Source organism: Capsicum annuum, chromosome 12 (assembly GCF_002878395.1).
Source record: "Capsicum annuum cultivar UCD-10X-F1 chromosome 12, UCD10Xv1.1, whole genome shotgun sequence".
Classification (NCBI taxonomy): Eukaryota; Viridiplantae; Streptophyta; class Magnoliopsida; order Solanales; family Solanaceae; genus Capsicum; species Capsicum annuum.
The window spans coordinates 18,689,468-18,714,061 of record NC_061122.1 but is presented as its reverse complement, the minus strand read 5'-3'; the positions used below and the strand labels follow the sequence as shown (position 1 = coordinate 18,714,061).

Here is a 24,594-nt window from a genome sequence, read left to right as displayed (position 1 = left end):
GGATAAATAATATTTTTACTGGGTGTGCTTTTATAATTTCATATTATTATATTTCACAAGTTACGTTTCAGACTTTTAAAGAATTTATATTTAATTGGACATAAATTTAATTTTTAAAGACAAATAATAAATATTAATTCATTAAGGGACAAACCGTACGATTATCTCAAAAGCATGTGCACAAACTGCCTTTTAGCCGCTATCAATTCATACAAGAAATTGTTTTAGATAAATGTTACTTTATTTCAGACTTCTTATTTTTTTTTTAAGTGTGATCTATTTTACATGTATACATGACTGGATAAATTCAGATTCATAATTTAAAGTTTTGAAAACCCTATGAGAGTTGCAAACTGCAGCATAAGGCAAGGAATTACATAATAATTCATAAACAATTTACTTTGTTGTTAGTACAAGTAATAAAATTTTAGATGCTAACGCAAAAGATACTACTTAGTACAAGTTAAGAATATTCCTCCAAAGATATATGGAAATTTGTTGAAGATGGCTTATTAACCAACCATATGTTACACTTCCTCGTAGGTGTGAGTTGTGGTTGACATTTTATATGTAACAAAACAAAAATAAAAACTGTAAAAAGATATATGTATATGTATTCTCACGTAAATGTCACGTACGGCGTGTGTGTCTGCTTGTTTAACTTTATATAAGTTTAAGCGTCTACTTGTACACAACACAAAATTAAAAGGCATAAATGTCAACTGATGCCAAGTTAAATGAAAATATTGTGTATAAAGATCAAGCATTGATACATCGATAACCTCTTAAACTTTCTAGTGGATTTAATTTAGGCACTTCGCACCTGAACTACGATTTGTTTCAATTGAGCACCTGAATAATTAGGCACTCTGCACCCGAACTACGATTTTTTCCAATTGAACCTGAACACATGGTCATAAAGTGTTCCTATTAGACACTTCCAGTTCGAGTTTTTTTAAAAGAAAATTGTAGGCATTTGAGAACAAATGTTTCATAAAGTAGATAAGTTAATCACTTCAAATACGTCATCTCTTTTAATTATACATATTAACCTCAATAAACTGTAACGCTAGTGTGTACTTAAAGTAATTAATCCACTTCAAATATTTACCAATCGACATTATTAAATCACTTGTCAATTCAGAATTACAAAAACAGCCCCATCAAGATTTGAAGTAACAAACACTCGAATGAAACAAATTAACAAACTATAAGAGACCACCAATAAGCCTACCCCTTTCCTTCAAGCAAAAGCCTATTTTTAACATTTGCTTATCAATCCACTTAGCAAAGAAACAACTCATTCCCATCAAAGTATTTATATATGCAAATACATTTGAGGGAAAATGTTTAAAGTTCTAATGAGACTTAGTCATTTAATACTTTTTTTTGACCAAAAAAAATGTATATGTGTACCCTTTGGAATTCATGTTTTGAAGTCAAGTAAAGAAGTTGAAATAATTGAAGTAAAAGGCATATGTGATGGTAATATTAATAGGGGACAAAATGTGAAAGGAAAATTCAAGATTGTTAGGAGAAATATTTGAAGATATGGTGAGTACTCTTCAAAGTGTTGGGAGTAGTGGAAGAACATCAACAAGTGAGGACAACAATAATATTAATGATGAAGATCAAGAGATGACAAAATTGGCATTGGCTTCATTTCAAGCCAGAGAAGAAGAAATTGAGAGGAAAAAAATGGAGGTGAAAGGCAAAGTTGAGTCTCAACTTAGCCGTGCTGAGGAAGAAACAAGGCGTTTGGTTCGTGTATGGGAGGTACGGTTAATATTATCTATCTTTTAAGATTTTGCATGGTTCGTGTATGGGAGGTACAGTTAAGTCTTTAATGATTCTGCATGGTTTGTGTATGGGAGGTACGGTTAAGTCTTTAATGATTCCGCATGGTTTGTGTATGAGAGGTACAGTTAATATTATCTGTCTTTAAAGATACTGCATGGTTCGTGTATGAGAGATACGGTTAATATTATCTGTTTTTTAAGATTCTTCATCATGATCAGATTATATTAGTTATTCCCTATCTCACATACTCAGTACATTTAAAGTGCTGATCAGATACTCTCTTTTGCGCTATTATGATCTCCTACTGGGCTAGTGGATAGAAATTGGTTACACAGGTGTGGGACTCACTTTTAATTGAAATAATCTTGGATGAAAGTTTCGATGGTTCCAGGTATTTGCTTCACGTCTAGGAGATAAGATTTATATTGTATGTATTTTAAGATTCTAGGTGTTTGGTTCGTGTCTGAGAGGTATGATTCATATTTTCTTCCCTCTAAGACTATTTTAGGTGTCTAGTTCATGTGTCAGAGGCACGGTTTAAATTATTTTTCTTTTAAGATTCTAGACATTTGATTGACATGCATATTGGAGGTAAGGTTTATTTTATTTATCTTTTAAGATTCTAGACATTTTATTCGCGTCACAGACGTATGATTCATATTATCGGTCTTTTAAAATTTTTCGCTATCATATAAAAAAGAGAAATGGCTCTCTTATATATAAACTTGTTATCTAAATGACCCCTTTATGCCTCTTTTAAATGTCAATATAGGGTTCAAAAATTGGATACACCTTTCTTTTAGAGTGTATAAGGAGGAAAGAGCTCTTGCATTAGCATTTTCTATCGAAATTTTTGACCATTGATCACCTGACCTCACACGGAGACCTCACGCTGAGTGATTCTCCTACCAAAAAAAAAATTCTACATGTGATTTTTGAAAAACATAAATATGTGATTTGGTAATAAGAACCCCATTATGAGATGCAGATAGGAAACAACAATCAACTAATTTGAAAAAAAAGTTTTGCTTCTAACATTGATTATTTTTGTGAAGGAGCTTGAAGTGTTGACCGATCCAATGAGAAAGGAAGTAGCAATGGTACGCAAGAAAATTGATGTGATTAATCGTGAAATTAAATCACTTGGACAAACATGTCAAAAGAAGGTAATTTGCTTTCTTTCTTATTGCTTTTTTTAGCTTTTCTTTGTTATTTATAATAGTTAATTTACTTATTCTATTGCTGGGTATACTAGTACCACCAATTAGTGCAAATAACATAAATTTCGACAGTTTGAAATTTAATTACAAAAGATTTCAATATTTTTCATAATTAATGAAAAACTCGACTTTGGGTCTGTCGAGATACATAATTAGCTCCCGATACATCTAATGAAGATACATTTTTTTCGATTTTGGATATGTCGAGATACATAATAAATTCAATGAAGATATTTTTTTTTCTTATAAAGATACATAATTAGCTCTCGATATATTTTTTTTTTTTGAATTTTGGTTCTGTCGAGATGCACAATTAGCTTCCGGATATATCCAACGAAGATATATAATTAGTTAGGATTTTTATAATTACTTTATAACGATGGAGATTTGTACAAATATGATAAGTTAAGGTGTATATGTTATTTTCCTATCAATTTATATCTTTCTCTTCATGCTCTTTTCACATTTATGGGCCTATTTGGTCAAGGTTTTGATAAGCTAAAATGTTTTTCTTTTATTTTTTTTAAAAATAAAGTCCTTATTTATTTTAGAGAGTTAAGGTGTTTGATAAAGGGGAGGAGGGAGGGGGTGGATGTGGGGTGTGGGGGGATTAGTATTTTTTTTAATAGGAGCAAAATTAGATTTTTCCTCCATAATACATTTGAAATCTTCCAAGCACCAATCACTGTTCTAATACTGACAAAAATATTTTTCACTATGATTAGCTAAACACAAACTGATACTCTCAAAAAGTATTTTTCAGAGAAACATACAAAAGCATTTTTGCTACATAAATAGATCGATAAATTACACAAATTTCAAATTTAAGAGATTATATTATCTAATATTTCTTAATTTTTAAAAATTTATGTAAAATTTTGATTTTCAACTTTACTTTTGATCCATATTAACAAAATTAGATTTTCCCCCCATAATACATTTGAAATCTTCCAAGCACCAATCACTGTTCTAATACTGCCAAAAATATTTTTCAGTATGATTAGCTAAACACAAACTGATACTCTCAAAAAGTACTTTTCAGAGAAACATACAAAAGCATTTTTGCTACATAAATAGATCGATAAATTACACAAACTTCAAATTTAAGAGATTATATTATCTAATATTTCTTAATTTTTTAAAATTTATGTAAAATTTCGATTTTCAACTTTACTCTTGATCCATATCAACAAAATTCCAGATCCTATTTTTACTCCACCATTAACTCATTCAAGCTATTTTTTTTCCAAAGATTTCCTTCCCTAAAATATCTCCCTAATTATCAATTAAATCATCTTTCTTCCTGATTTTTTCTCCTCCATTAACGCTTAAATCATTTTCCTTCCTGATTTTTCTCCTCCATTAACGCATGAAACTTTTTTTCTCTCTCTTAAAATCTCTCCCATTTTATTTTTTTTTGAAAAAAATCTATTGATACATATATAAATTTATTTAGTTATTTATACATGTTTATTCTTTTAATGGTGATTCATATGAATGGTAAATATGATATCATTATATGGGTATTATGGTGATTCATACGATAGATACATTTTGTATGATTTTAACGGGTGATACATATGATATCAATGAGTGATACATATTGTATTATGGTGATTCATATGGTAGACACAATTATTTATTTCAATTATTTGGTGATTCATATGATATTAATGGGTGATATATATGGTATTATGGTGATTCAGATAGTAGATACAATTATTTATTTTAATTATTAAGTGATTCATATGTTATTAATGAAAGGTAATGGTGTAGTCAGTGTAAGAAACAAAAGTAATAATATTTTTTTTTTAAAAAAAGACTAAAAGCAGAATTGAATTAGAATTGCTATCTATGTAAAACTCAAAATCCTTAACTACATAAAATTAAAGACGAAAAAAGAGAAACATAACTAAAACACCTAAATTGAATCTAAAAAAAAAAAGAAAAAAATTAGATATCTTTCCTTAAATAAAAAAATATAATGAATAAAAAAGAATCTATTATTTCCTTAAATAAATATCTTGTCAGTTTCAAATGTATCAATTTTTTATATGTATCACCATATAACATATGTATCACCATTTCAAAAATTGGGATAAAATGTAATTTACAAAATAGTTGGGATTTTATATAATATCACTTAAAGATTCAGGAATTTATATAAGTTACCCTAAATAGATTGGCTAAACAGGCTTTAAATTGAATATACAATTGTGTTTGTAATTTTAAGTAAATCTTGTTTAATGATATTCCTCTTGATAATAGGAGAAAGAATACAGAGAAGTGTTGGAGGCTTTCAATGAAAAGAACAATGAAAAAACTCAGCTAACCTCCACTCTTGTAGAGGTAAAGATTCATAATTTATAATAGCCATTCTTTTATATATTCCTTTATTCTTAATGTTTAGTTAAAAATATCACTAATTTAATTGACTTTTAATTGTTGTCTTGTCATATTTTAGCTGGTTAAGGAAAGTGAGAAATTCAGAATGGGGAAGCTGGAAGAGCTAAGCAAAGTTGTAAATTCCAAACGCTAGTAAAAATGTAAAACTCCATCATTGGCCATTGTTGACACTATAGAATTACTCAAATATTTTTCTACGTATATTATAAAAACCAATTTATTTTACCTTTTATTTTATTCCCTTCAGTAATGTACCAAAAGTACCCCTCCTTCGATTTGATTTTTCACCACTGTTGAGATTGTAAAAGGAAGAAAAAGGTGAGATTTATTTGGCTTTTTGTTTAGTAGTCTTTCATTATGTTTATTTCAATCGTGTGAATCCCAAATGTCCTAATAAATGCATTTTTTTAGTGCCAATTGCATAGCTCCAAGTGAAGTTAACATACCTAGTGTAATACTGTAATACTATAAGTGAGGTGTAGAGAGAGTGAGTGCATACAGAACTTACCCCTACCTTGAGAGGTAGAGAGGTGGTTTCCAACAGACCCTCGACTCAAGGAAAAAGAAATAATGGAAGTAAAGAAGCCATAACAAAGTGTCATATGAAGCATGACAAGCACTTCAGGAAAAGGAACAGTAACTACAACAAAATAATACAACAATCGAAATACATGAAACTACATAAATTAATTTAGGGAGAAACTTAATGCAAGGTATGCATTCTCAACTATATGAACTGTGAAGGATGATATACATTCATTACTAATAATGTCGCAGTCACACAAAAACAGTTGAGGTATAGCAGTCATTACAGAAAATAACTCTTACAAACTACCAGAAAGCTAGGAAGTTTATAGAGTAAATTCAAGATTTTGCATGTCCTAGCTAATTCATAGGGGTTGAGAAAGAGTAGTACAATTAATCTCAACGATAAACTCGATATCGAACTTGATGTGTTTAGCTTGATCCTAAATCCAGAAGGGGAGTTGTCTGTACTCAGCCAGCAGATGTGGGATGTCATTCATACGCAACTGCAGATCAAAAAAGAAATTTCTAACTCAAAACTGATGAATCAAGAGGAGCAAATGACATCGAGAGTCGTTACTACTAAACAGAAAGGTGATAAAAGTGAAGAGCTAGCAACAAATAGATCATAGATATGAGCATATGCATAATTGTCTTGTAGGTTATGGTGGCATTTTATGAATTTAAATGGAAAAACATGGTAACTTTGGATTGTATCTGATTTCATCTTGTTTGGGATTGTCAAATCTCATATTAATTGAGGGAATGGACTGCGGTCTCCTTTGACAATCCTTTTCAAGAGCTAACTTTTGGGGTTGAATTGGGAACAAGGGCTTAATATCTTCACATGGTATCAAATCCAAACCCATCGATTCTTGTTGTGTTTCATAGTGTTAGACCTCCGCTTTATGTTATCCACGCTCAAGTTCCAAACACGAGCATGTGGGGGAGTGTCAAGTCCCACATGAATTGAGGGGATAGGTCGTGAATCTCCTTATATAGTTTTGGATAATCCTCCCTTCATGAGCTAGCTTCTGGGGTTTGTTATGGGGTTTGTTATGCCCAGTGGACACATCTTCATTGGGGCTGAGGTGTAGTTGTTTTCTGTATGATGTCTTGTCTCACATCAGTGAGCTGGGGAGATAGGGATGAAGGAGGATTTAATAGAGAGGAAAGATGAACGTATAAGGATACAGAAGGATTCAAAGAATGAAGTTTACACCCAACTCTATAAAATTCAGATGGTGCAACTCCATAAGTTTGCGGTACCAAGATTCAGCATTTAAAGTCACAGATCTGAAGCGAAAAAAGATATATGTTTTGGGGATAGACAGCTCCCTATTGTTTATACAAACTAAGTTGATGACACTAAGACCTGATTTGTGGTTACTATTTCTATTTTATGAGTATTTTCTTATTGGTTAAACCGAAAACCGAACCGTTAAGGACCAAAAACCGATAAACCGAAACCGATAAGAAAATATCTTATTGGTTGGTTATTGGTTTTACATATTTAAAAACCGAAAACCGATAAACCGAACCAATAACACATAAAACCAAGCCGAACCGACCGATGCACACCCCTAATTAATATAACAACATGAAAAGCCTCAATCTACAGAGTCATTATTTGGCAAGGGTTCAAGTTCTATGCACTGATGCTACAGGTCACTTAAAAAGACAATTTTAGATAACTATATTTATTAGTGTTGATTGATAGCCTAGAATAAAGGGCAAGCAACCTATCTCAAATAGGGAAACTTACCTAAATATACCATATTTAGAAAATATTTACCATTTATAGCTATATAATTTTAGCACATCTATATTGAGAGTATACTCACTTATATAAAAGGTGTTGACATGGATGGTGTAAACAAATCATTACACAATTAGCGTATATAATTTAAATTCTTTTGGTAAAGAGCAGTTACAAATTGCACTCCTGGAAAACAAATCAGATGTTTTGCTTTAAAAAGGGGGAGGTACATGCTTTTCAGAGAATAACAGAACACGTATACAAAAAGTTAACATTTGAAGATTAGGTACAGTGTGATATGGAAATATGTGACATATTACCATACCTTTTGATGGAACCTATTTAGTCAAGGAATCCAAAAAAAAAAAAAAGACTTGTGAGGTTTGCATTAAATATAGAACATAACGGTAAAGGACCCTAAAGTATCAATACAACACCAAAACCTTTTTAGGATAATTTCAGAATTATTATGTCACTAATTCTGAAACAAGCACGAGTTAGTTCTTTTTGGTAATGAACCACATAGATACGAATTCAGTAAAGTCTTATGAAGAGTAAAAAAGAAGGAAGTTCTTTGACTGTGCTGAAACTAGGTGCCCCTCAACAGATCAGAATATTAAGCACTGAGGACACTTGATCAATGGACATGAGAGATGATAAAGAAGTGAAGCAACCAAGTATTCAGATGTTCAGATGTAAATAACATCAAGACTTAACATATAGAACCTTGAAGAACTCATACCTGACTAACATCCCTGATATGATAGAATCTATAGTTCTCTTTCCCCAGAGATTCTGGATTCATGGATTGCAAGAATGCTCCAAGATTTTCCCTACAACACCGCATGATCAAAAGTTAACCACATTTCGGCTGAGGTACACCCTCCCCCTCCATTTTCTTTTTTCTTTCCTTTACAGGGAAGATCCGTTCCTTCAAAAGGTGTGCGATTGTACATTCCCAACGAAAGTACTTATGTGTGGTTGTACATTCCCAGAGAAAGTACTTATATTTGACAGCAAGGATGACATATAATTCATTTGAAATCAATGAATAACTTACTCCTGACAAACATCAATAAAGTCAGTGACAATACACTTGTGTCATACTGGTTGGAAGGAGATTCTGAAATTTCATCATATCCAAAAGTCTATGGTATAAATACCACAATGCGTAGTCTCACGCCAGTAGAACACACACAAACTTCAAAAGATCATAAGAAAAATAGTTGCTAACGAACAAGTCTATCAATAACTTGGGGAAACTAAGATTCTTATTTTTAGAAATTTCAGAGGGAATGAGAATTCTCAATCTCACATTCTTTTGAAGACAGTGAGGAAAAATTTTTTTACTTCACTCAGCTTGCATACATAAAATAGCTATAATAACTAGGTATTTATCAACCTTTTCTAGAATGTACCTAGTCAGATACATGTTTCTTAGTTTAATCCTAACCTTTTTATCTTTACTAGTTCACGTACAAAATCATACATGCATCCTCATTAATTTCCTAATACATGGACTAACTCACTAAGTAAAATTCATGTACTTGAGATGAATCTAGTTTATTTTTCAACACTTATGCACGGTGAAACACCTCAGTCCGGTGCTATAATACTACTCCCACTGTTCCAATTTATGTAGTGGCGTATGACTGGGCTGGTGTTATATGTGCAAGGAGGTGGGCGAGGACATGGTGCATCTTCTTCTTCACTGTGGTCTTACCAAGAGGTTATGCTGGAATACATTTAGGTGGGACTGGTACTTCTTGGGCAATGCCAAAAACTGTGAAAGAGTTGATGTTCAGTTGGAAGAGCAGAGCAGGAGAAGAAAGAGAAGAAGCAGGGCATGAAACGTGGTCCCACTCACGTTAATGTGGGTGATGTAGAGAGAGAGAAATAGGAAAGAGTTTGAGGGGTAAAGTCGGAGCTTTTCCCAATTGAGGAGTAGCCTCTGATTCCTTATTTTCTCTTGGTGCACCCGTAGAGTTCCCAATGGTATAGAAGATTGGCGTTTGTAGAGAATCATTCCCTTTTGTAGATTCTTTACCTTTTGGTGATCGCTTGTATACGACCAGACTTTTGGCCATGTTTATGAATGAAAATACGTTTACTTGATTATTTTTTTTTAAAAAAAGACATACTCTTTAGAACAGACAAAAGAAAAGTATGCCACATAAGTCAGAACGGAGGAAGTATTATTAACCAACAATGCAATAGCCTTTATACTTCGCTAGAGAAATTTCCTTTACTTTCACCACTCACAAAAGTTGTCCAACTTGATCATCATTTCTAGATGTAAGTTCTTCACATTCATAAGAACACTAGAACCTAACTAGACATGAACACAACAAAAATGTACAAAACAGTGATCTTACTCTTTAATGCGCATAACGCCGCGCTTGTAGTCGCGAAGTAATGGACTAAGCTCTTTTAATTGAATTGACTTTGGAGAGGACTTTGACCACTGATCGCGAAGTGCTTGTACAGCCTGTGATCAAACAATTCTAGATCAGAAATTGCAAAGAATTTACTAACGGCATAACATATACTGACAAAGAAATTATAACCTCCTTATTACTGAGAGCTCCCTCTCCAGTGAATTTAGATGCCAATTCTAATAATTCTGTATCTTCCAACACATCTACAATTCTCTTCGCATTAGAATTGGAGACGGGTACTGAAACTCCTATCCTTTTCTGCAACTCTGATACAGCATCTTCTTGCATTTGCCTCTCCTATCAATATTCAATAGTAAGAAAGGGTTAAACCAGTAGATGCTTTGTCCATCATACAAGCAGTATCAACACACTCATCTACATATCTATCAAAGCATAATCAGAATAAAGAGGACTACTAGGTTGATAAATACAGGCAATCGTAAAATTAGCACCATCAACTACTGCCACCCACTAAATCATCCCCTCTCTCTCTTTCTCTCTCTGACATGCATGCATATAGACTGTATCGTATCGCAATCACTCGGTTAGAGAAAACACAGTGAAGCTGAGGTGCCACAACTTTGAGGTTATCAGATTAATTCTATGCAAAACAAGTTGACCAATATTTGTTCATATTCTTCCCCAGATGAATAAGGTTGGATTCCTCTAAATGTGGATCTCTTTATTGTACCATAAACAACTATCTTGACTTTGTGACACTCCCCAACAAAGGTTTCTTACCCTCATTGCTTCACTTTAGGAAAGTTGTTTGAGACCTCATTCTTTGATAAAACAAATAAGTGTTATTAATTACGAAAGAATGACTACATGGTTGAGAAGAAAATGTCCTACCCAAAGCTAACAAAGTAGATTAAATTTCTTATTCAAATTTGAAAAACCCCCATCTCATCACCAATCCCAAAAAAAACCATCTCATAGAGGCATCCAGCTGCTCTGCAAGCCTTCCTAGCACTAGTTCCCACCCCCATGCCAAACATACCATAATCCTGGAATATAAAGGAAAAAAAAAAGAAAGTTATCACTCTCTACCACACCAACTCGACCTGTCTTTCTTTCTGATCAAAGCTCCAACTTAGAGCCAAAGGATAGAGCTCCATCACATTTTACCTTGTTTTTTTCTAGAAAAAGATCAAGTTTGACACTTCCTCAAAAGGGGCAGCCCAGGGCACTAAAACTTCTGCTATGCCCAGGGTCCGGGGAAAGGTCCGACCACAAGGGTCTATTTTACGCAGTCTTACCTTGCATTTCTACAAGAGGTTGTTTCCAAGGCTTGAACCCGTGACCTCCTGGGGCATGGCAGCAGCTTTACCAGTTACTCCAAGGCTCCCCTTCTTGACACCTCCTCCTCAAAGCTTTACAAATATGATTATCAACTTCTTATGCCATTAGAAGTCTCAAAAAAAATTGAATGCTTAAGTCCTTAGGGTGTCACCAAAGTATAATAGGATTAGCCGAAGGGGGTGGGCTAATGACCATCTGCCCCAAGTGAATAACCGTGACAACACTAGCACCTTTGAAGTGCAAGTGATTCAAATTTTCTAAGCAGGGATATGCGGATCTTTTTCCATGGGTATCATTCAATAATCACTGCTTAATGTTTAACTTTGCGCAGAGACTCCACTGATCAATTCAGTCAACGCAGCAAATATTTATCCAACTCTGTGATACATCTTCCAACAGAGATGTTAAGACTCCAAATTCCAAATAACAGTGGAAGGAACAAAATGTAATGTCATATTGTACTAACATAAACATATTTTAACACTTGAGGTGAGAGGCACTAATGGAAAATGAAACTTCAGGGCCCTATACCTTCTCCATACTTGTCATTGAAGCATCCTGGTTTTCATGGATGGCCTTGGGAGGAGAAGCCGTTACGCGCTTAGCAATTGGATCATCTAAGATTCAGATAAAAAACATACGCAAACGAGGTTAATTGAAAGAATGGAAGTGTTGCGTACACAACTCTAAGACAAAAGAACTTTCTTCACTTCTCAAAGACATGAATTAGCTTGGAGCTAGAACTATCTGTTGTCAAATTGTGCAACATTGTTAAAATGGTACAACTCTAGGACAATTTAAATGGGTGACAGTTGCTTGATTGAAGTTTTTTTCCTGACAAATTTTCATCCATTACTGACCAACCCAAAAGGGCTATTTGCAAATTCTACGGAAAATTTGGAAGTTGGAAAGATGAAACAAGCTTCTGATATCTTTGCAAATGATCTAACAGAATTACAGATCAATAGCATATAATCATGCAGGTAAGACATAAACAACAGAGGAAAAAAGGCACAGCGAGCAGAAATATGTTAAAGGAGAATCACATTAAGTTAATGCAATAAAATGTTAGTTGTAAGTTTTTGGAAAAAAAGACGAACTCTCCTAAACAATGAGAGATTAGGTAAACCAATGCACTTGAATGGGACTCAATACCTTCTGGAACTAACCACCACAGATCACCATAAGTTGATTTTCCATCGAACCCTCCAAACAACAAATATCGTGACCCAATTGAGGTCATTGAGTGGTATGCTCGTGCAACTGGCGGTTCATTAGTAGTTGGTAGGCGTTTCCACTGTACAGACACTGGAAACAGAAAAAGTTAGACCAAAATACCCTTGTCGACTATTTACAAAATCACGAATGGTTTTCAGGTCATTTAACTATGTGCCGCCATCTTATATAAAACCTAGACATATAAATTGTGGAGAGATTTGTTAATCTGGTTAAATCTTCAAGGTTGCCAGATTACTACTGTCTGTACAAGCTATAGAAATATATTAATGTAGATCAAGAGTCTGATGGAATGAAAATGTAAAATAAGCTCAATCATGAGAAGAAAACCAAAAGTTGTTATGTAGTACAAGTTGCAAAGCCTATATCAGTATATGGAGTGGGATAGCAATTGTAGGAAGTATCGATCAATCATGCTTACCCCTGTCTAAAACAACACAATCATTGTAGTAAACATCATACCGACTCAACCAACCACCTGTTCCATGCCCTCCAAATAACAAGAGCTGCAGAAAAACTGTAAGTGAGTATGCTGTTTGCATAATCTTTTTTATTGCTGGAAGGAAGGAAGGTTTGAATGGCTAAAGCAGTAGACAATATCAAGTGGAAAGTGGATATTATTACATTACCAAAAACATATAAAGCAGCATTGTAATAATCATTTAACAACCTTACTTGCACACTCTAATGCAACAGAAATTGCATAGAGATGTAAGTCCAACCTGGGCAAGTTCACATAGAATTTCAACATAATTTATAACGATTTTAAAAAAAAGGGCAGTCCGGTGCACTCATAATTTACAACGATTATAACTGCTGATATAGACACAATTTTGCATTTGCCAATTTGGGATTCATGGACTATTGAACACTCGAACTTGCATGCACTTACACCTCCTAGGTGAAGAGATATATACAAACAACTCCGAATTTTATATGTATCAATATGCATGAACAACTCCAGGAAACAACTTCAGAAAGAAGTAACAAGGTAGTGTATGGGGTAGTAGTTACAGAAGTTCGTATATTATTCACCACCAATATTCTTTTAGAACTCTTCAAAGTGGCAAAAAATGCATTTACCACAAAAGATTTCGGCTACTTTATTTTTACTACCAGATGACACAGAGTGGGTTAAACAAAAACTTAGGATCCTATCCCCGAGGGGTATTATGTTCTAATGAAATTATACTCCCCAAGAAACCCAAAGGTATACCAGTAAAATTGCGCATGTCAGAGAGGTGCTAATTATGCCTTCACCGGACAAGATAGATGATGTTAGATGTGAAGGGGAGCCTAGGAGTAACTGGTAAAGTTGCTGCCATGTGACCAGGAGGTCACGGGTTCAAGCCTTGGAAACAGTCTCTGGCAGAAATGCAAGGTAAGACTGCATACAATACACCCTCGTGGTGGGGCCCTTCCCCGGACACCGCGCATAGCGGTAGCTTTAGTGCACCGGGCTGCCCTTTTTTAGATGATGCTAGATGTAAAACACTTCGCAGCAGATAAACGTCAATACCCCAAGAGCAATGTTAATTCATTCTTAATGTCCATATCAGCTATTAAATCGTATAGATTTTGCATAAAGTGATTTTCACCATGAAATGGACTTACATAGAGTCCTCCAGATGTAACTGTATGTCCACAACGCGCTGTAGGAGCTTGACCTGGAAGTTTCAATTGGGTCCATCCAGGGCTCTCATTCTCTTCCTTCCAGAAAATCAGAAATATTGATATAGTTAAGTGCTAAAACAGAATAGTCATAGAACTTCCAGGGATAAGTAAAGAAAGAAAGGAACTGGAAAGAAAAAACATGTTAAAGTAACCACGGGAGAAGATAGGGTACAAAATACAATGTGCATACATTGTATATAAATGTGTGCTTGTATGTATCAAAAGGATGTCAACTAGCTATCGGAAAGCAGTAAATGAAATAGAAATTCAAGTTGTACTAACTAACGTATTTCGTCAAGGGCAGCCAAACTCATATTTTCTGGGAAAATTTGTTCCTACATCTGAAAGGTTGGATAAGCACAACCACATGAACTACAACAATAGAATACCCAGTGTAATCCCATAAAAGGGGTCTTGGGAGGGTAATATGTACACAAATCTTACCCCTACAAGGTAGAGAGGTTGTTTCCAGTAAACCCTTGGCTCAAGTAAAAGCATTACAAAGCAGTTCAAAAAAAGAAAACAACGGGAGTGGAGAAACCAAAATAAAAATGCTAAAGAAAGCATGACAAGCATACTAAAACATGGAACAATCACTACCACATTACTACGATAATCCAAGTGCAAGAAACAGTAAACAGTAACAGACATGGAATACACCAAGAAAATCTCACAAGTAATACTACGACTACTAGTATGAAAGGTTAAGCGAGACAACTCGGAAATATTAACTGAAAATGTGTAACTTTCATACCATTTTTCAAGAAGCAACATGATGAAGTTAAATCAAATTTTCTCTTCCATATAACCGAAGATAATTTTGAGACAAAGGAAACATCACTAATTAAAAAAGAATTCTACAGAGTAAAACTGGAGCTTCAAGCCAAAAGTAAAAAGTACCTTCTTCAATTAGTCCCTTCAAAGCCCATAAGTCGGCCATAATCGGCCCTCCTCCTCCTACCCAAAAGTAAAGTCAAATACATCAGTTCAAATATTCAAAAAAGGAAATCAAGTATCTGAACACATATAGATGAAAGTACTGTACAACCAATTAAAAACATCAATGCCATCTTGGACAACAAAAGGGGGGAAAGGAGTAAAAGCATCACTAATATATGTAATTGTGATAAACCTGCCTTCAAACACAAATAACTGAACAGTTGCATTAGGATGTTTGTCAAAAAGAAAGATATATGTGAAAGCAGAGTGTGGTGTGTTCATTACAAGAGGATCATGCTAGAGATTAAGTTCCACATGCAAGTGGATGAGGACAAATTCTCTTGTTTGTTCAATAAGATGAAGGATTTTCTCACTTTCTTTACCAAACAGACAAACCAGAACCTTATTGTCGCGAAAAACAGAAGAAATCATTAATGTACTTGAACTGCTGTTATCATCACATTCTTATAGAACTTTGCTACAGTTAGGCGACTTCAATGCCATCTTCTTTATGACATAGAAAGTGTCCTTCTAGGAAATTATCAAGTAGAAGGTGACGTGTGATCTTATCATGAAGTACCAACAGAGAGAAAGAGAGACTAAAGTATTAAAGCACACAAGTTTGAACCAACTCAACACTCTTTTTTGTGGTACTTCACTGGAGTCTACTCTCCTCGTAATAGGAGTGAAAAGTTCGAATGTTGGGAAGAAATGGCTGCAACGAAGGAGCTATGTGTAGGTCCTTGGGTTACAGGTGGAGAGGTGGAGACTTCAACACTGTGAGATACATGATGGAAAGAAGAGGGTGCAATAGAGTCACTAATGTCATGAAAGATTTCTCCCGGTAGATAGAAGATTTGGAACTGCATGACCCTTGTTTGCTTGGACGGAAATACACTTGGTTCCCGGGAGATAATCATCACAGTGCTGCTAGACTAGACAGATTCCTATTTTCAACGGAATGGGAGGAAAGTTTCAAAAACATTAAGCAAAGCACACTTCCTAGAGCACGGTCTGATCATAACCCTATTATGCTAGAAAGTGGAAATTGGGAACATAGACAAACATACTTTAAATTTGAAAATTGGTGGCTCAATGTTGATGGCTTCATGGCTTCAGTGAGATGGTACAAGACTGATGGTACAAGACTGGTGGAACAGATTCGAGGTAGAAGGGTGCTCAGACTACATACTTAGCAGCAAACTAAAGATGCTAAAACACAAGTTGAAAGATTGGAGCAAATGGAAACGTACTGAAATAACTAACAGAAAAATTGGATTGCTTATGGAGCCATCTGAATTGGACAAGAACCAAAATGAAAGAACTCTAAATGATGATGAAATGCTGATAAGAGCAACAATCCTTGTAGAGTTGGAAGTACTGGCCAAACAAGAAGAAGCTAGCTGGAGATAGAAGTCAAGAATATTATGGTTGAAGCAAAGAGATAAAAACACCAGATTCTTTCAAAGGTTAGCAACTTCTCATAGGAGGTATATTACAATTGATAGGTTGGTGGTGAGGGGAGAAGAAATACAGGAACCAAATGACATCAAAGAAGCCATGATAGACTTCTATGCCAATCTGTATTCAGAAACTGAAACTTGGAGACCTTTTGAGTTTGAAGGGTGCCCAGTAGTCACTACCGAAGAAAACGAATGGTTGCAAAGACCATTCACAGAAGATGAAGAATTACAGATCATCAAACAATGTGATGGAGACAAAGCACCCGGACCTGATGGTTTCACTATGAATTTCTTCAAAGCATGTCTAATGTTGACAATCCAGAACTTCCATCAGAAAAGTGTGTTTGAGAAATCTTTCAATGCTACTTTCATAGCATTAATCCCAAAGAAACCCGGAGCTGTTGAGTTAAAAGATTTCAGACCTATTAGTCTCATCGGAGGAGTCTATAAAATCATTTCCAAGTTGATAACTGAGAGGATGAAAACACTGATTGGAAAATTGGTTGATGAACACTAGGTGACATTTTTGAAAGGAAGGCAAATCACAGATGCAACATTGTTGGCCAATGAGCTGGTTGATTCAAGGGTGAAACAGAAGAAGCTAGGGATTTTATGTAAATTGGATATTGAGAAAGCCTATGACCATGTCAATTGGAATTTTCTCCAAAAAATTCTAAAAAACATGGGATTTGGTAACAAGTGGCTAAGTTGGGTGAAGTTTTGTATTTCAATTGTAAAGTTTTCTCTCATTATAAATGGAAATACTGAAGGTTTTTTTTAGACTATGACCATGTTAATTGAAATTTTCTCCTAAAAATTCTAGAAAACATGGGATTTGGTAACAAGTGGCTGAGTTGGGTGAAGTTTTGTATTTCAATTGTAAAGTTTTCTCATTATAAATGGAAATACTGAAGTTTTTTTTTAATCCCAAAGGGGTCTTAGGCAAGGGGATCCTATGTCTCCTTTCTTATTCTTACTAGCTATGGAGGGGCTTAATCATATGTACAGGAAGGCAAAGCCAAATGGTTGGGTGAGGGGCTTCAGTGTAAGAGAACCTAGAAATTACACACTTGTTCTGTGCAGATGATGCCCTCATATTCTGTGAGGCAGATGAGAGACAGATCAGACTCCTAAGAGCTATTCTGACAATTTTTTAGGCTATCTCAGGACTCCATGTCAACTGGTTAAAGAGTCACATCTTCCCTATTAACCAAGTTAACATCTTAATCGGGCTTGCTGAGAATTTGGGATGCCAGATAGACACACTACCTACAAAGTATTTGAGGCTTCCATTAGGTGCCAAGAACAAGGAAATAGAAGTGTGGAATGGGGTGATAGAGAAATGTGAGAAGAAACTTGCTAAATGGAAAAGCCAATACTTATCTCTAGGTGGTAGAGTGACACTAATTAAGTCAGTTCTTGATGGCTTACCTACTTACATGATGAGTTTGTTTCCAATTCCAAAGAGCATTGAGAAGAAAATTACCAGGCTAAGGAGAACTTTTCTCTGGCAAGGCAACAAGGAGAAAGGAGGATTCAATCTAGTGAAGTGGGATACACTCACACTTAGCAGAATTCAATGGGGTTTAGGTTTGAAGAACCTCAGTCTCCAAAATAAGTGTCTGCTACAGAAATGGTTATGGAGATTTTGTACAGAAGAGAGATTTATGGAGAAGATTTATAGCTAGCAAGTACGGGCTCCTCAACCAGTTTAGAGGTTATGGGTACATTTGGATGCAGTGTTTGGAAGACTATCAGAAGATTGTGGCCTCATTTCAACGATAACATATGCATTAAGGTTGGGGATGGGTTGAAAACGAACTTCTGGATGAAATCTGGTTAGGAGAAGAAAACTTGAGGAGTCTATTTCCTCATCTTTATACCCTGAGTCTACTAAATAATGCCACTGTAGCACAAGTTTGGAGTCAACAAGGTTGGAATTTACTATTCAGAAGGGCATTGAATGATTGGGAAATTGAGGAAGTTGCTAAACTACTAGAGACCCTTCATGAATTCCCAGGTATGCTATGGGTATGACAACTAATAAACCAGTGTGGAAAATTCACAGCAAGGGAGTCTACACCGTTAAATCAGGTTACTGGAGATGAACTCTAACTGGTCGTTGGCAGAAAGGTGGCCTTGGAAACTAATTTGGAAGATCAAATGCCCATTAAAAGTCTCATGCTTTACTTGGCTACTAATCAGAAAGGCATGCCTCATTCACGAGGCATTACAGAAAAGAGGAGGAATGCAGATATGTTCTAGGTGTTTCATGTGTGAACATGAGATTGAGGTAAAAAATCACCTATTCATACATAGTCAAACAGCTACAAACCTGTGGAATATGTTCTTACGTATACTAGGGGTTAGCTGGGTGATGCCATAGACCACTCTGGATGTCTTGAACAGTTGGCACACAATTGGTAGCAGGGGCAGAAAGGAAGAATGGTGGAAGACTATACCATCATGTATATGGTGGACCATCTCGAGAGAAAGGAACACTAGGTACTTTGAAGGGTTAGAGATTAACTTCCAGATGATTAAGATGAATTGTATTAGCCTTTTATTTTTTTGGTGTAAACAAGATTTGGTAGGGGAGGTGGAAGATTTAGTTGATTTCCTCGGAAACTTGTAATCTAACTACCCTCATGGGGTGTGCCTACCACTCTGTAGGAAGTTTATTAAAGCACTTTGAACTTGTGTTTCATGTATAATAGCTATAATGCCTGAGTTATAAGATAAAGAACTCGCCAATATTTCAAAGGACTTTCACATGCTGTATATAAGGAAATTTATCTGAGTTATTAATGCGTTCACTAGTAGTGCAATATTTTGGTCACAAAAGGTTGTAGGTTCACTCAGAGGCTTCTAATTCTCAAGTAACTGAGAGCCATCACGCTTGTATAAATGTTCCTGGCTATATATATGATCTTTCTAGATCAATCCTCTGAGCAGTGAGTAATTTACTTTAGTTACTTTGTAAGAGCTTCATTCCTACAGAATAATTTAGCATGTAGCATAGAGGTGTGAAAGTAAATTCTTAACTTCATGTACCATATTAGGTGTGCTTGAAATTTTCCCTTTATGGAATAAGTAAATTAAATTTACTCAAGAAAAGTATTTGTCAATATAAATTTTTTAATCCAGAGTGTATAAAAAAGGGGAGAAAGGAAATAACAAATAAAGGTTTGTGCATGGTGTATCCGGAAAAGACAGAGATACTTGTGCAGTAAAAGATGAAGGGTTGAACTACGGATACAAAATTTTCATCCAGCTTTAGTTAGATTACCTTGTTCATACCTTTAGGATCTTGTCCTTTCAACAAAATCCATTGTCAAATTTATCTATTGCTCAATCTAATAAGTACAAGACATCAAGATCTTCAAAGCAGCATAAAACATTTGCAATGCATGAAAGTAGTCGAATAGCAAGTTACTGAAAGGAACATGATATTTCCAAGAGAAAATAATCATGATTATCATCCATATTTACCTCTACCACCATAGACAAGCAATCTTTTCTCAACCATAGTAGCAGTATGTCCACATCTAGGTGGAGGTAAAGTTCCCAAAACAGATAGCTCCCTCCACTCAAGAGTCACTGTTCAAAATAATTCCACCTGTTATGGATAAACTGTTTTGTGACATAGAAAACGGAGAGGAAAACCTAGAATTACAATCAAAGGCAGTACTTGTGTCCAAGATATAAACATCTGACAACCACTTTTTACCATCCCAGCCACCAAACCTGCATGCATATAAAGGCCAAACAATAATGAAAGATGGATACGACACATAAGCACCTCATAAAGCAAGACGAAACCTTACATTACAATTTTACTGTTTCCAATGGGTGAGGCAGCTGCAAAATCCCTTGCAGAAGGTAAGTCGCCAAAACTTGTCAGCTCTGACCATTGCCATATATCTAGCACCACAGGGAATATAAAATAAATCAAGTCTAAAATCTGACGAGAGGGAGAAAAATACTTTTTTCACATGGTGTATGGCTTAGAACGTCGTACTAACAATGGATAACTCGAGGGGTAGGAGGAGTCAAGAATAGCTAGTTAAGTGTTGTTTATGCAAAGCAAACAGTAATTTGTGAGGATGTTGTATACTGCTGCATTGCAGCTCTACTCAGAGTTATGCAGCTAGCATACCCTGCATTTCATACCACACAGACACGACAGAGACGGAGTTAGGAAGAAGGAGCTGTGGATGAATCAACACTCTCTCGGTCTTTTGGCTGATTTCAAAGGAAAGGAATTCTTCTGAAGTGGTTGAAAATCTATGTAGGACTTAAACTCCTTCTTGATCATAGGTATTTTTTAGGGCAAAAGTGTTTTCAATATTGTATAGATAGTTAGAAGCTTATTTTGGAGGTTTGATGTAAACTCGCACTGTTTAGTGATGCAACTTGGTGTGCTATCAGTGAGATTATTTTGGCTTATCAAAAACATTTGATGGTGAAAAGAGGAAACAAAAATTGATCATGCATTTTCTTTATACAGCCATGGTACAAAGCAAACTTTACCAGTATCCAGAACCCAAAAATCACCTAACCTGAAAAAGAGGAAAGTTATTCAGTTTAAGGCATTGAGAAGCCATAGTAACATATAACATACGACTTACATAGCATTTGCTCACCTTCTACTGCCGGATCTCCCGCCAAAGATGAACATATGACAGTCAATTGCGACAGCAACATGGAATGCCCGTGGGCTAGGACCAACTTGGCCATCAGAACCACTGCCTGTGCACTCTGGCTGAAACCACAATTTGTTTTCTGAAACATTAATGACATTTGAATTTAGAATATAAAAACAACTGGCATTGATCCAATGCACAGAAAACACATTGACTTCCAGAAGCTGAATTTGGCAATGTCAGCAGAGAAAATATCAACCAAAGAGGCCTCAATCCCGCACTGGCTGGTATTGGCAATTTGAATATTCTACATGTCTGTTAAACTTCATGCATGCCCATTTCATTCAAGTACTCGATAATTTGTCTTAGAAAGAGATATTAGTGGTCCAGTAAAACTACAGGTCCTCTAAAACCTAAGGTTATTCCTATGCTGAAACAAATCTCTAGAAAAACTAACTAAAGGTTCTCCAATTTTCACACTATCTAACATGATAAACAAATCTCTAATCAAACTGATTATATATTCTCCAGATGTCACGCTTATTCACAATGAAATACAAATCTCTAATCAAACTAACTAAAGGTTTCCGCAATATCTGTACAATATTGTAACTTGAGGACTTACTTAACCTACTTTTGAGACTGGGTGACTAGAGTTGCACCAAATATAATCCAAAAATGGAGATGAAGAGATTCCACAATTCTGTTGTCACTGTGCAGTGAAGAAATAGGTGACTGGTATACTCCAAGCTTTGCTGCCACAGGTAGCATCAATTGACCAACGGAATGTTCCTTCTGTCAAAGTTATCTTTAGTCAAACAAGCATCTCTTAGAACTGTCCAGGCAGAGCAGATCACCTACATAGGGAGTTACTCCTCCATATCTGCTTCCAAGTTCCATGATCAATATTTCCATTTTGAGAATAATAAAGGTGGTTGTTGCCAGCTTTAACTGTGTTTAGACCCTTACTAGAGCTTCACCATGAAATTCTGTCCAGCTATGATTCTGTTATGCGGCTACCTTCAATTGAAGCTATAAGGTTATTACACTCCCAGTCTTTGTAGGTACCTTCTAAAGGTGAGGTTACATGCATTCCTCTCTTCGTTTTCAGCCAGTGGAATCCTGATTGCAGGCATCATAGCTAGTGCATATAAGTCATACAATGCATTGTTTCCCATCCATCTTTCCTTCCAAAATTTCACATGAGCTCCATTTCCAACCTTGTAAGAGATGTCCTGAAAGAACCATGCCTTTAGCTAGAGATATGCTTCCATAAGCTAGTGTCATGGCCTGATGAAACCCTTTTGGTGAACAGTTGTTTTGATCCCCTACTTGGCAGTGATGACCTCCTTCCATTAGCCACGTTACACTTGCCCAAATCTCCATAGCCATTGGAATAAAATGCTTTTGTTGTGGAGCTTAAGGTACCTTATACCTAAGGCACTTTGTGATTTAGATTGAGTAACTCTGTTCCATCTCACCACGTGAAATTTGTGCTTCTGATTCTTTTCTTCCCACAGTAATGACTTTCTAACTTTGCAAAGCTTAAGGACTGAGTTAGGTATTGGGAAGAGGGTCATGTAATATGTTAGAATGTTGTCCGATACACTATTGATCGGTGTCAGTCTACCAGCCATAGATAAGCACTGCATTTGACAAGTGACAAGTCTCTTCTCAAATTCCTCAATGATTGCATTCCAGATTCCAGTTGATTTGAACCTAGTCCCAATGGCAGACTAGGTTAGTAGTGCGGAATGAGCCAATGCTACAACTGAGTATCCTTGCTTGTTCTTCTAAGTTTGAAACCTCATTGACGAAATCTCGCACTTACTCCAACACCGAAATGCAAATTCTTATGAACCTAACTATAGATTCTCCAACTGTCACTTATTCCAATACTAACATACAAATGTTAATCAAAACTGAAAAAGCAACCCAAAAATAGGGAACCTAATTTTGCTCAAAATGACATGCTTAATATACTAAGTTTGACTCAAGTAAAGAATTAATTAAATGTCAGCTGATGTAATTTATGCCTATTTAGTTGGTGCAATCTATTCCCTGTAAATACCCCTAATAGTCTTTTTGTTTTTTGTTAGCTCCCTGGTCCTAGCATAGTCTGTAATATATTGGACTGTAATATATTGGAGCTAACACATTCTCTTTTGTACTCATTACCTTTTGAACTCTTCACACCGACTTCATCAATGAAACTACTAACTCCATCAAAATGGTTTCCGGAATCTCACACTTATCCCGATACTGAAATGTAAATTCTTAAGGAAAACTAACTATAGGTCCTCAAAATATCCTTAATTGCAACACTGACCTACAAATGCTAATCAAAACTGAAATGACTTCCAACAAATACGAACCTAATTTTGCTCAAAATGGCATGCTTAACACTACTCCCTCCGTCCACTTTTACTTTCCATAGCACTAAAAATAAATGTCCACTTTTACTTGTATTTGGATAATTTTACGATGTTCACAGCAGTATGTCCAGTGATAATTTGGTAACAAAATTTTTCAAAGTTATCAAATATGTAAATTTTGTCTCAAGAAACTTAAAGATTCCATATCCGGTCAAAATCAAGCAGTTTGATTCTCGAAAAAGCAAACTGTGCTACATAGTCGAATACATGGTCAAAATCAAGCAATTTGACTCTCAGAAAAACAAACTGTGCCACATAATCAAGCAGTTTGACTCTAGAAAAACAAACAGTGCCACATAATCCAAATACACTGTCAAAATCAAGTCAATTTGACTCTCGAAAAGCGAATAGCGCCACATAAATTGAGACAGAGAAGTGACTACTACTAATTTATACTTGAAACAATAAGTGATTAAGAGAGGATGATCACATACCAATATCATAGACAGTAATGTCATTAAGAAACTTCTTGTCAATTAATCCTCCGAACACCACAATTTTCGATTTTCCAATGTTCGCAGCAGTATGTCCACTGTTAATTTAGTAACAAAATAATTCGATTTAGCTTCAAATGAAAACAAATTGGAGTAAAATAATAATAATAGATTAAATAATACCTTCTAGGTTGTGGAATAGTTCCGGTGAAATCTGAGGAAGATGCTCGGACCCAATAATGCATTTTTCACCTGAATTCGTATGAGCTCAAAATGTTCCCCACCGTGTATATAAGGAAAGAAATGGATCCGAATCC

At 35.3% G+C, this 24,594-nt stretch overlaps 2 protein-coding genes across 4 annotated transcripts; one reads left to right on the top strand and one right to left on the bottom strand.

Annotated features, from left to right (window-relative positions):
- The first annotated feature begins 1,394 nt into the window (after positions 1 to 1,394).
- Positions 1,395 to 5,770, top strand: LOC107850641. Its single transcript, XM_016695309.2, has 4 exons — positions 1,395 to 1,776; positions 2,856 to 2,966; positions 5,289 to 5,369; positions 5,485 to 5,770. Exons 1-4 carry the CDS (start codon positions 1,552 to 1,554, stop codon positions 5,557 to 5,559), a joined length of 492 nt encoding a protein of 163 aa, XP_016550795.1. The 5' UTR covers positions 1,395 to 1,551; the 3' UTR covers positions 5,560 to 5,770.
- A 388-nt stretch (positions 5,771 to 6,158) lies between these two features.
- On the bottom strand, positions 6,159 to 24,594 carry LOC107850639 (protein GLUTELIN PRECURSOR ACCUMULATION 3). Of its 3 annotated transcripts, none has more exons than XM_016695307.2 (16): positions 24,461 to 24,594; positions 24,278 to 24,375; positions 21,409 to 21,547; positions 21,296 to 21,324; positions 20,590 to 20,686; positions 20,454 to 20,509; positions 20,255 to 20,362; positions 15,261 to 15,317; positions 14,301 to 14,392; positions 13,108 to 13,192; positions 12,606 to 12,758; positions 11,982 to 12,067; positions 10,278 to 10,445; positions 10,086 to 10,198; positions 8,453 to 8,543; positions 6,159 to 6,457 (listed from the first exon to the last, which is right to left on the bottom strand). In XM_016695307.2, exons 1-16 carry the CDS (start codon positions 24,520 to 24,522, stop codon positions 6,395 to 6,397), a joined length of 1,497 nt encoding a protein of 498 aa, XP_016550793.1. In that variant the 5' UTR covers positions 24,523 to 24,594; the 3' UTR covers positions 6,159 to 6,394. The 3 variants fall into 3 exon arrangements, with proteins under 3 accessions (XP_016550793.1, XP_016550794.1, XP_047256783.1); XM_016695308.2 differs by having other exon boundaries at positions 21,409 to 21,527; XM_047400827.1 differs by lacking the exon at positions 8,453 to 8,543.

Excerpts from the sequence above, each read along its gene's own strand:
- LOC107850641 (XM_016695309.2), top strand. The coding sequence starts at position 1,552 with ATGGTGAGTACTCTTCAAAGTGTTGGGAGTAGTGGAAGAACATCAACA. Across the intron at positions 1,777-2,855 it reads GTTTGGTTCGTGTATGGGAG|GAGCTTGAAGTGTTGACCGA; the intron begins GTACGGTTAATA and ends ATTTTTGTGAAG. Across the intron at positions 2,967-5,288 it reads GACAAACATGTCAAAAGAAG|GAGAAAGAATACAGAGAAGT; the intron begins GTAATTTGCTTT and ends TCTTGATAATAG.
- LOC107850639 (XM_016695307.2), bottom strand. The coding sequence starts at position 24,522 with ATGCATTATTGGGTCCGAGCATCTTCCTCAGATTTCACCGGAACTATT. Across the intron at positions 20,687-21,295 it reads TTTTTGGGTTCTGGATACTG|ATATATGGCAATGGTCAGAG; the intron begins GTAAAGTTTGCT and ends CTGTGGTGCTAG. Across the intron at positions 15,318-20,254 it reads GCTTGTCTATGGTGGTAGAG|GAGGAGGAGGGCCGATTATG; the intron begins GTAAATATGGAT and ends ACTTTTGGGTAG.